This window comes from Labeo rohita, chromosome 9 (assembly GCF_022985175.1).
Source record: "Labeo rohita strain BAU-BD-2019 chromosome 9, IGBB_LRoh.1.0, whole genome shotgun sequence".
Classification (NCBI taxonomy): Eukaryota; Metazoa; Chordata; class Actinopteri; order Cypriniformes; family Cyprinidae; genus Labeo; species Labeo rohita.
The window spans coordinates 20,598,112-20,611,235 of NC_066877.1; the positions used below are offsets into that span (position 1 = coordinate 20,598,112).

At 43.1% G+C, this 13,124-nt stretch overlaps 1 protein-coding gene across 1 annotated transcript in view; it reads left to right on the forward strand.

The window, feature by feature from the left end:
- LOC127170848 (uncharacterized) overlaps window positions 1–13,124 on the forward strand; it is a 61,049-nt gene that overhangs the window by 46,003 nt on the left and 1,922 nt on the right. The window contains exon 8 of the mRNA XM_051119127.1: window positions 7,176–7,435. Within this exon, the coding sequence (XP_050975084.1) occupies window positions 7,176–7,435 (260 nt within the window). The remainder of the gene's footprint in view (window positions 1–7,175; window positions 7,436–13,124) is intronic.

Sequence of the window (13,124 nt, forward strand, 5' to 3'; positions counted from 1 at the left end):
TTTTAAATGGAAGAAACTTGCATATCTTAAAACTTGTATCAAGATGTAACGTTTTTGCTAAGGCACTTGTATAAAAGATATGTCCTAACTGAGGTATGATTTAATCCTGGCTCAACCTGAAGGCCTAAACTGCTGCTGCAACTACTACTGTTAGTGTTGTTTCCAGTTTGTCACTCACCACAAGACAGGAGCGTTTGTCCTTCTTCCATCATATCCGCGAATCCGAATCCATGAGTCGCTGGGCTCAAGTAGGCGCTCATACTCGTTCGCGGTATCAAACTGTATCGCGGCACATCGCTTTCTGTAACGTTACTCATTGTAGCAGCTGCAGCGCTTAATCGCTCGTTTGTAGCATTGAGTCTGGCGTCTTTCTTCTTTCCTTCATAATCTTCCATTCGGAAAGCAAGCACGTGCGAAAAGTTCGGCGTTTCACTTCTTCTTCTTCTTCTTCTTCTGGTGTTTTATGGCGGTTGGCAAACCAGCTTAATGGTGCATTACCGCCACCGACTGGACTGGAGTGTGGATCGGGATGTATGTATTTATTAATATGATGGGTAGAGAAGGGAAAGACCATAGGGACAACAAACCAAAAAAAAAAAAAAAAAAGAAAAAAACAAATGAAAAAAAAAAAAAATATTAACAAAAAATATAACAAACTAACAAAAAACAAATTTATATTAAAATTAATAAATTATGCATTATGTATATTCTATATTACTTTACTTAATTCACATTCTTGTATAAACTTAATAATATCATCATATATCTTATTAGCTGTTTTCCCCAATAAACCAGATAAAGAAAAGTCATGATGATTTGCCTTTTTCATTGACTGAAAGAGACGATATCTCTCATTACTGTATTTGGTACATTGAAGTAGAACGTGTTCAACTGTTTCTTGTTGATTACAGTGTCTACACTCCCCAGTCGGGTGCTTGCCAATTCTATATAATGTACTGTTAAGTCCAGTGTGTCCAATTCTAAGGCGTGTAATAATATTTATTTCCATTTCTTCTATCCAATTTAGGGCCAATATTATTGCCAGTAACTCTGTAGTGTATACTGAGAGATGGTTGGTTACTCTTTTCTTGATATAGAACTCACACATTGGAACATACACTGCTGAACTCTGACCCGTAAATTAACTTTTGGTGAAACCTGTGACTGTGAATGTTATTAGAATTGTCTTTTAGTTCCTGCTGATTCTAAGATCTACTGCTGGCAAAGATCAGGGAGGAATGGGAGAAAGTGGGACGTATTCACTGCAATTGATGTGACCTACGTTTCGCTTTTAAGTTTCACTGTTTCCAAAGTTCAAAACTCTGACCCGGAAATTCGCATCACGTGAAAACGTGTGCATAGCAGAGCATGACGTTGCATTTTAAAAAAAATGAAAAATAAACATTTTACATTTTTGGAGTGTGTTTCACAAGAAAATACTATTTCAGTTTTTCTACTTAATTTCATGTTTAATTCTGAGAAAATTGTTTCTATACCACATATTTTCCACTACGAGTTGCGAACAACATTTAAAGCTGATATAAAGCCATATTTTATGCAAATCTCTGGTCAGCAGGCGAGCAGCGAGCAGAGATCAGCGCTCCGGGCCTTAATAAATGAAAACCCGTAGATTGACTGTTCATCTTGCGAGAAAAAAAAAACTACACACATTAAAACTACACTACATTAAATACATTAATCTACATGAGTGCCATCTTGTGGCAGATAAAGTTTACAGCAGTCGTAAAGTTGTTAATGGATAATGTATTGACAGTAACAAGGTCACGCCAGTTGAGGATCGCGTGGAGAAATCAGCGTAAATGAACACAACTGCACACAGAAGATTTATAGCATATAGCCTAGTTAAGCAACGTGACACGACCAAGAGAGTGCAGTTTTTTCTTCTGATTTTTTGTAAAAATGCGTTCATGGTACATTTTAGCCTTATTAAAGGTGTGTAAATGCATCTTTGCATGTTTCTTCTGCAGTGGAAAGATCGGTTTTGTTAACACCGATGTCATTTGACTGGTAACAGCTCTGTAGTGTCTTATTAAGTGAAATTATTTTATATTTTTGTTACAAACTGCACACACAGAGAGAGAGAGAGAGAGAGAATACACATCTTCTTTAAGGCTGTTCAAACCCAAGCTCTTATCAGGAACTTTCCCACATTATCCAAATATATAGTACTTTTTTCTCAGCTAGAAGTTTTGCACAAAATTCTTCATAATTTTCTTATGATAAAAGATGAAAAAATAAGTTCTTTAAACAGACAACAGTTAATAGACAAGTTAACATCTACACTATTCATTTTTTGTTTTCCATTTCCATTTCTGTTTGTATACTTTTCAGGCATATGATGATAATTTAGCTCCTGGAAGCACGTTGAAGTTCTATTTAGCTATTGATCAACAACTCAGCATGCACCTTACACATACAACTATTTTTATTTTATTAATTTTATTAATGTTCTTTATTATATACAACTGACAATAAGAGTTAAATGGCTCAAAGTTCACCAGTAAATTACTGAACAATTAAGGTTAAGAGTTCAAATTACATGAAATACACTTCCACACAAGTGAAATAAAACTGTTATAGTCTATGTACTAACCATTTTATATTTAAATCAGCAAATGTATACATGCTGTATATATGGAAAACAACAGTCTATATTTGATGGTGTGATGTATGCAGTGTGGCAGTTTGTGTTAAATGGACATGATTTGTGCAAACCACAATGTGTTTTAACAATTATGTTCATGTTATGTTCATTATATGAGTCAGGAAACAAAACATGTATAGCAGTCTTGGTATACATAAAAAATAATATGTATTTGTTACTCGTGCTGTGAGCAAACTAGCAAATTGTTGTGTAAAGTAATAGAAGGAAGAAACTGTACAAATAAATCATTTCTTATTCCATGGCAGTAAATAGTTTCTTTAAAGTGTTTCTTCTTCCATTATTTGATGTGGAACTGCTGGGCATTTGAATCCTCACACTTGACTCTCGGCATCTGATAGTAGGCTATCATTCATCATAAAGCCAAGAAACTGATGGAACTAATGTTTTCATTGTTTGAAGGTATACTGATCCGTAACATCAAGTCATGATATTTAATTTGATTACCTTGTGGTTTTGACATGCTCTTTAGATGCTGAAAAAAATCATCTGAATATGCAAAAGATAATAAAATTTTTTACCTGAATATATTTGATTTTGGATAGCAATAAACATAATGGCTTCTTCCCATTATATTTGACTTTTATAGCAATGAGAAATAAACATAACAGAAATGGCTTCTTCCCATTCATATTACTTGACTATCAATATGTACAGGGGTGTAAAGAGGAGACAATGAGAAATGTGCAGACAATAAAAGATAACAGAAATACAGGAAATTACATATTAACTCTACTCATCTTAAAGGCAATAGTAGTTAAGTCAGTCATCACACAAAAATACACTGAGGCTACAGCTACTGTAGCCACAAGTACTCTTATTGTATGCATAGTATATTGTATGCATAGTAGTATGCAAAGAATATGGCATTTGCAGCAGCATGCATTGTTTTGCTTTTTTTCATATATAACTTGTCATGACACGTAGGAAGAACGTACTCACACAAGGATAAAGGTGAAATCCAAAGTCTTTAATATAATCCACAATGAAGTTACAGGAAGGCAGCAAAACACATGCAAATGGAAATACTAACTCAAACAACTTATAAAGGGTGGTTAAAGTAACACAAACAGGTGAAAGGAGTTAACTAATCAGGACACAATGAGGGCAGGAAGAACCAAATATGGGCACAAGAGGGAGCAACCAACATAAATAGTCCACAGGGGTGTGACAACTACATGGTATTATAATGGTAACATACTGTAAAAAAAGGAGAGCTGTAAATTAACGGCAGAGAGCTGTGAATTAACAGTACACTACTGTCAACCACAGTTGCTAGTGTTTTACCGTTATTTTACAGTACATTTTTTACAGTGTGGGCTAAGGACACAGAAACTGTATTTCTTCATACTTTTGTAAGGCATTCTTTTGCACAGTGGAAATGAAATAATGAAAACATTTGTTTTAGTTAGTTTGTAATTAGTTTCACAAAAATGTATTAATTTTGGTAACTTTTGGTAAATTTAGTTGTAACGCCAAGCCAGCAGAGGGAGCCCTCACCCCAGGACTGCCTGCACGCTCCCTCTGCTGCTTCTACTGCTACTTCCTGTTTGGCAGTATTTAAAGACTGACCATGTGCTCAATAGGTTGCGAAGTATTGCATGTTTAACCTGCCTTACTGAGCGTTTATTTACTCTGTTGGATTACCTGTTGCTGTTTTGCTCTGTTCTTGGATATTGTGTTTTTGGATTACCCCTGTTTGGATTTATTTGCCAGTTTGGACTGATTTCAAGGTTTGACCATTATCTGTCTTTTGACTATCGCTCTCTGGATCACCCCTGTCGGATTGTTTGCTATATTGGACTGCCTTCCGGTATTGACCCTCTGCCTGTTTTCTGTACTCTGTTTACTTTAATAAAACTACCGCGAATGGATTCTACTACTGCCTCAGCGTCCATGTTACAGAATACTTCGCCTCCCATGAATCCAGCGGAAGTTACACGACACACCATGAACCCAGCAGATCGTCTCGTCCGACTCAGACAGGGGAACCGTTCCATAGAGGACTATGTAACTGACTTCTGCGAACTATGTTACCAGGTAGATTTTAATGACACCTTTCTTTTGGACATTTTCCGTTTTGGTTTAAACAAAAACATATCCCGTTTCCTGCCACGCAATACCCCACAATGGACTCTTAAAAATTATATCGACCTTGCACTCTGATTAAGCGGCTCACCTTTTACTGTCGGGATTGCGGACGAGGGACCCCGCAATCCCACAGTAACCACCACCCCACAGCCAGCTCAAGTCATGTCCACTAAGCCAAAGCCTGTTCACGTCATGCCTGCCAAGCCAAAGCCTGCTCAAGCCGTATCCACCAAGCCAGGGCCTGCTCACGCCACGCCTGCCGCTCCAGGGCCTGCTCACGCCACGCCTGCCGCTCCAGGGCCTGCTCACGCCACGCCTGCCGCTCCAGGGCCTGCTCACGCCACGCCTGCCGCTCCAGGGCCTGCTCACGCCACGCCTGCCGCTCCAGGGCCTGCTCACGCCACGCCTGCCGCTCCAGGGCCTGCTCACGCCACGCCTGCCGCTCCAGGGCCTGCTCACGCCACGCCTGCCGCTCCAGGGCCTGCTCACGCCACGCCTGCCGCTCCAGGGCCTGCTCACGCCACGCCTGGGCTCCAGGGCCTGCTCACGCCACGCCTGCCGCTCCAGGGCCTGCTCACGCCACGCCTGCCGCTCCAGGGCCTGCTCACGCCACGCCTGCCGCTCCAGGGCCTGCTCACGCCACGCCTGCCGCTCCAGGGCCTGCTCACGCCAGGCCTGCCCGTCCAGAGTCTGCACCCGTCATGGCCGCCCGTCCAGAGTCTGCACCCGTCATGGCCGCCCGTCCAGAGTCTGCACCCGTCATGGCCGCCCGTCCAGAGTCTGCACCCGTCATGGCCGCCCGTCCAGAGTCTGCACCCGTCATGGCCGCCCTCCCACAACCAGTCCACAAGATGGTCGCCGTCCCTGAGCCAGTCCACAAGATGGTCGCCGTCCCTGAGCCAGTCCACAAGATGGCCGCCATCCCAGAGCCAGTCCACAAGATGGCCGCCATCCCCAAACCTGTTCACAAGATGACTGCCATTCCAGAGCCAGTCCACAAGATGGCCGCCATCCCAGAGCCACTCCATAAGATGGTCGCTGTCTCCAAGTCACGCCACATGATGACCCACGTGCTGGACTCACCCCTAATGGCTGTACGGACAGCTAAGATGGCGCTCCCTCTTGTTGCGGCAGCTACCCCTGATTCAAGTCAAGCTGCAGAGCCAAGTCAAGCTGCAGGTGCATCTTCAGAGTCAGGTCAAGTTACAGCTGTGTCTCCTGTGTCAAGTCAAGCTACAGCTGCTGCTCCAAAGTCCAAGGCTTCCAGGGTCAAATCCAGTTCCAGAGCCCAGCCAAGCAACAGAGTCAAGTCAAGCAACAGAGTCAGGCAAGGACACAGCTGTTCCCCATGAATCAAGCCAAGTTACAGCTGTTCTCCATGAGTCAAGCCAAGACACAGCTGTGGTTCTCCATGAGTCAAGCCAAGACACAGCTGTTCCCCATGAATCAAGCCAAGTTACAGCTGTTCTCCATGAGTCAAGCCAAGACACAGCTGTGGTTCTCCATGAGTCAAGCCAAGTCACAGCTATGCCCTACAAGTCAAGCCAAGTCACAGCTGTTCTCCACGAGTCAAGCCAAGACACAGCTGTGCCCCACGAGTCAAGCCAAGTCACAGCTGTTCCCCACGAGTCAAGTCACGTTACAGCTGTTGTTCCTGAGCCAAGCCATGTTGTTCCTGAGTCAAGCCAAGTTGCAGCAGATCTTCACGAGTCAAGTCAAGTTGTGGCTGTCGTCCATGAGCCAAGCCAAGCCACGGTTGTTCTTCATGAGCCAAATCAAGTTGCGGCTGTCGTCCAGGAGCCAAGCCAAGCCGCAGTTGGTCTTCATGAACCAAATCAAGCCACGGCAGGCCTCCTCGAGTCAAGTCCGGCCACGGCAGGCCTCCCTGAGTCAAGGCAGGAAACTGTTGTCCTACCAAAACCTTACCAGGTCCCCTCTAACCTTCTCAAACCACCTCCCATATCAGCTGACCTCGCAGAGCCCACGCTCCCAAGCCACGCAGAGCCCACATTCACAAGCCACAAGCCCATAACATCAGCACCCTCAAGGTCAACAGACACCCCATTATCTACTGTGCTGCCTGTAATGGCCGTAGCCATCTTCAGTGTGTGGGCTGCACACTGTGCTCCAGAGGCCTCATCTGTCCACAAGTCTGCTCCAGAGGCCACGCCTGTCCACGAGTCTGCTCCAGAGGCCTCGCCTGTCCATGAGACCGCTCCAGAGGCCTCGCCTGTCTACGAGACCGCTCCAGAAGCTTCGTCTGTCCACGAGTCTGCTCCAGAAGCTTCGTCTGTCCACGAGTCTGCTCCCAAGGCCTCGTCTATCCACGAGTCTATGCTAGAAGCCTCTCTTGTCCAAGAGTTTGCGCCAATACCTCCTGAGGTGTCAGAATGCTCTGTAGAACCTTCTAAGGAGGTGGCGTCCGTTAATGAACTCACTGCCCGCCATGTCACGGCCAAGGAGGCCTATCACGAACCCTCTGCCTGTCCTGCCACGGCCATGAAGGCCATTCATAACTTCCCTGCCACACCTGCCCAAGAACCTGCGCCCACGCCCCCAGAGGTGTCAGCGCAAGCTGTAGATCCTCCCATGGGGGTGGCGTCCCATGATGAACTCTCTGCCTGCCATGTCGCAATCAAGAAGACCAAAGAAAGCATTCATGTACACACCGCTCTGCAATGCATGTCATTAGTCCCACTGTGGATATCCCTGCTCCTGTCTGCTCTGCCTGCTCTGCCTGCCCTGCAATGGCTCCCTGTTATGCCTGCTCTGCCTGCCTCGCCATGGCTTCCTGTTCTGCCTGCTGCGCCATGGCTTCCTGTTCTGCATGCTCTGCCTGCCCCACCATGGTCCCCTACTCTGCCATTGCTCCACGGCCCAGGCCCTCCAGTATTACACGGTCTGCTACTGCTCCACGGCCCAGGCCCTCTAGTACCTCACGGTCTGTTACTGCTCCACGGCCCAGGCACTTCAGTGTTTCACGGTCTGTTGTTGCTCCACGGCCCAGGACCTCCAGGGTTCCACTATCTGCCACAGCTCCACAGCCCAGGTCCTCCAAGGTTCCACTGTCTGCCACAGCTCCACGGCCCTGGTCCTCCAAGGTTCCACTGTCTGCCACAGCTTCACAGTCCAGGTCCTCCAGTGCTTCATTGTCTGCCACTGCTCCATGGTCCAGGTCCTCCAGTGCTTCACTGTCTGTCCCTGCTCTACGATCCAGGTCCTCCAGTGCTTCACTGTCTGTCCCTGCTCCACGATCCAGGCCCACCTGCTCTACATGGACCTGGCCCTCAGTCCCACCCCCTGTTTTGCCTCTATTCCCCCACCCACCTGGACTGTTGTTTTGAGCGCCAGGAGTCGCTCCTGGGGGGGGGGGATTCTGTAACGCCAAGCCAGCAGAGGGAGCCCTCACCCCAGGACTGCCTGCACGCTCCCTCTGCTGCTTCTACTGCTACTTCCTGTTTGGCAGTATTTAAAGACTGACCATGTGCTCAATAGGTTGCGAAGTATTGCATGTTTAACCTGCCTTACCGAGCGTTTATTTACTCTGTTGGATTACCTGTTGCCGTTTTGCTCTGTTCTTGGATATTGTGTTTTTGGATTACCCCTGTTTGGATTTATTTGCCTGTTTGGACTGATTTCAAGGTTTGCCCATTATCTGTCTTTTGACTATCGCTCTCTGGATCGCCCCTGTTGGATTGTTTGCTATATTGGACTGCCTTCCGGTATTGACCCTCTGCCTGTTTTCTGTACTCTGTCTACTTTAATAAAACTACCGCGAATGGATTCTACTACTGCCTCAGCGTCCATGTTACATCTGTCCCCTGACCTGGCTTGTTGCAATAACAAAATCATGTCATCCTGTATGTAAATTCCCATGTATTGGCACCAATAGCCTTGTGGTTAGTGCGCCGTCATATAGCACAGCTGTGCTTGTGGCAGCCCGAGTTCGAATCCTGTCTTGAGGTTCTTTGCCGATCCCGTTCCCCTCTCTCTGCCCAGTACTTTCCTGTCATCTTTCTACTGTGCTGTCCACAAAAGTTTTTGCTACAGGGAACAAGGAACAAGGAAAAATACCTGTACCATTACAGTATAATTTGACTGCAAACGTTCCATTGAACACATTCAATATTTTCTGAGCCCTTTCCTCCTTTAGCACACATATGAAGTGAGACTAAGACTAAATGTAAAATATAATGTAAAAATGTAAAACAAAACTGCAATAATTTGGAAAGATTTATTTTATAAACATTAGGGTTAATTATAAAATGCCAAACCTGCTATGTCATAATTCCAATGATTTATGATGTTCTATTGAAAAAGAAGCGTCTCTTCTTCAGGATATTCAGGATATATTTAAAAGACATCTTTTAAAATCGAAACAAGCCTTACAGATCTTTAATAGAAAGTGTTTAAACAATGTTTTTCATACTTGTTTGATGAACTATAAACATGCTCTAAAAACTGCTGGGTGAAAAACAACCATTTCTGGGTTATTTGGCAACCCAGCACCAGGTAAATATTGGACAGAACACATATTGAGTTATTTTGACCCAGCTTGTTGGGATTTATACATTAACCCATTTGTGGGCTTGTTTTCTGACATAGTGCTGGGTCAGTTAACCTATTGAAGGTTTTTCATTTGAAATAATAAAAATGTAGGGTAGACCAGGTACAGTTGGTATACTTTTTGCTTTTTACATTGCCACACCAAAACTAGGGATGGATTTTCATATGACATTTCCTTTACTTGTCTACTAAAATATTAATACTTTTTAACATCCATAAGTAGGTCATATTTGCCACAATTAGCTCATAAAGGAGGCTTGTCGGGTACAGTTGGAGCATGTCGGGTACAGCTGAGACACCCATCTGCAATGCTGTAAAGCTGCCTAACTAATTCATTGCAAATGTAAAATACATTTAAAAATTAATACTCAGCCGTTTTTATTTCCATTCAGTATTTTATTTGATTATTTGTTTAGTTAAAAGTAGTTAATTTGTAAAACATTGTACAGTAATGGCAAACAGCGATATATTTAATTTGTTCATTTTAATAGTAACAGTTGAAAAGCTGAGTACAGTAAACAGTAAAACAGTAGAAAACTGATCAACTGCAAACAGCAATTGTAAAACAAATCAAATGCAAACAATAACCTAGTAAACATAACAATAAACATAATTAAAACATAATTACAATAGCCTAATAAACCATAAAACAAAACAGGTCATACTCAAAACAAAAGTATATTGTCTGAATGTGAATATACCGTACATCGTGCAACTAAACTGCATGTGCCGCAATAGGATTCTAGTGCGGGTACATTTGCCTCACTGTGTCTCAGCTGTGCCTCGCTGACCACCTTGAACATTTCTTTAGATTTTACAATGACTTTTAAGGTTTACAAAAATGCAAGCTAACTTTAACAGTCATGTTGTCAGGATGAGTGTAGAGAGGAGACGTAGCAAGGAGCCGAGGACGAGGAAATCAAACAAACGGTTTTTTAATAATAAACCCAACAAGGGTACAGACAGAAACAGCAGGGGAACACACTCCAAGATAACATTAAGATCGGACCCAGATAAAGGAACTGAAACAAACTTATAAAGGGTAGCTAACGAGACACAGACAGGTGTGGGTAATTAACCAATGATGACTTAACAAGAAACGGAACAGGAAAGACCAAATAAGGGCACAGGAGGGCGAAACCAACAAAACAGTCCACAGGGGTGTGACAATGTAAGGATGAGAAGCTATTCAGTGTGGAAGAGACATGCGAAGGGACAAGGGAAAAGCGCACATTCTTCAAATTTCCCACGACTGAAGAGGGCGCTAATACGCTTGTGCGAAGCAAATATCATAGATCAGACTTGTTGCGCATGCAAAAGTTATTTAAGGTGTTTCAAATGTACCCCTGTACCAACTGTACCCGGTCTACCCTACTCTAAAATCTGATTTATATATCCACCTTTTCCTGAGTATCCAACGAGCATCCCCATGATGGATTCTTAATTCTGATTGGGTGTTTTCATGTTCCGGTCTCCATATAAATAAAAATACAATTTTCTGAACTGCATTTACACATTATAACCATCATCATTAAAGTAAAAATATAAATAAAAAAAATTCTAGAGGATTATTAATCAGTGGAATGCCTGGTTTGGTGATGTGATCAGCCCCTTAGAGTATACCATTATAAACTTGCTCAAGTGCAAGCAATCAACTTTCAGATTAAAGGAGAACTCCAGTTCCAGAACAACAATTTACAAATAAATACCCCCTTGTCATCCAAGATGTTTATGTCTTTCTGTCTTCAGTTGTTAAGAAATTATGCTTTATACCTTTTTAGGATTTTTCTCCATATAATGGACTTCATTGGTGCCCCGATTTTGAACTTCCAAAATGTATGTAGTTTAAATGCACCTTCAAAGCCGAGGAAGAAGGGTCTTATCTAGCGAAACGATCAGTCTTTTCGGAAAATAAAAAACTGTATACTTTTTAAGCACAAAAGCTTGTGTAGCACAGGCTCTGGGATGCGCGTCCACGACACTACGTACTATTGAATCACGTCGAAAGGTCACATGGAACGTAGGTGGAACTACAGACCCAGTGTTTACAAAGCGAACGTGCAAAGACTAACAAAGTGCAAGTAAGTCAAGCGCTGTTTGTTTCGCTTGATAAGACCCTTCTTCCTTGGCTGGGATCCTTTAGAGCCCTTTGAAGCTGCATTTAAACTACATTTTGGAAGTTCAAAATTGGGGCACCAATGAAGTCCATTATATGGAGAAAAAATCCTGAAATGCTTTCCTCAAAAACCATAATTTCTTTACAACTGAAGACAGAAAGACATGAACATCTTGGATGACAAGGGGGTGAGTAAATTATTTCTAAATTGTTGTTCTGGAAGTGGAGTTCTCCTTTAAACACCAGTCTAATTGCCTCGCCTGACATCAATAGTAATGGTGCTGATTACTTCAGAATAAAATGAGCTGTTTCTTGAAGATTCCACTGTTAGTAGTGCATGGTACAGCGAAGAATTCACCATGTTTGGGAAAGTGCTTTCAAAAGACCTCCGGGATAAAGTTGTATAAAGGCACAAGTTAGGAGAAGGCTACAAAAACATTTCAAAGGCTTTAGCTATCCTTCTGAGTACTGTTCAGAGCATCATTAAGAAGTGGAATACGTAAGGCACCACCAGCACATTGCCTAGACCAGGCTGTCCGTCCAAAGTGGATGACAGAGCCAGGAGGACATTGATAAGAGAAGCTACCAGGAGGCCAAAGGCAACTTTAAAAGGCTTACAAGGCTTTATGGCTGGGTCTGTTCAGTCTGTGCATGTGACAACTATCTCCCAAGCTTTACACAAGGCTGGCTGTTATGGCAGGCATGAAAGAAGCCTTTCTCATTTGCATTATGCAAAAACACATTTGGAAGAGTCTGATACCTTCTGCTATAGTCTGATGAGACCAAAATTGGCCTTTTTGGACTGAACTCCAAGCACTATATTTGGCAAAAAGTTGCTGTCATCAATCTGGGAAGGGTAACACTGCCATTTCCAAACAATTTGAAGTCCACCATTCTACAGTGAGGAAGATTATTCACGAGTGGAAGACATTCAAAGCAGACACCAATTCAGGAGTGAACATCCCATCAAATTCACCCCAAGATCAGACCATGTAACGCTCAGAGAAATGACAGACAACCCAAGACCTTCACCACAGACTCTACAGGCCTCAGTTAACATGTTAAATGATAAAGTACATGATCAATCCCCCAGACCAGCAATAAACATGCAAGTGGGCCATAAATGGAGACAAAGAGAACCTCTCCCGCTCAAAAATCCAAGCTTTGTATTGGCCAGTTCACCCACGGATGGGTGTGGCAGGGAAACTATCAAAACCCTAACTCAAATCAATCGTTGCTCAAACCCTTCGAGACACTCTCCAAGATTCATCACCTATGATTTAACTTTCCGGTAGTTTTATCTTCGAGTAACTTTGTCGACTCTCTGTGGATTTTCCTACCTTCAGAAGAACTAGAGAAAACCTCCTGCACACCTAAAAGAATTAATTGAGCACTACCATTGTCTACCGCATCAGGACTCCTGTTCAGCAACAAAGGCAATACAAGTAACCGTTTACAACTACTTAGATGCGTGTTTTAAGTTTGAGCCCCTTTTTAAGGTTATTTTGATTCTCTGATGAGTCTCATTAGGTTGTGGTTAATTTATGCTAATTACTGCCATTCTTTGTTTTCTTCTCTCGCTCTTTTCTCACTTTCTTCCTCTATGTATATATATGTGTTTTGCTTAGTTTAGTTGTATGTTAGCTGCAGTTCCATTTATTAAATTCC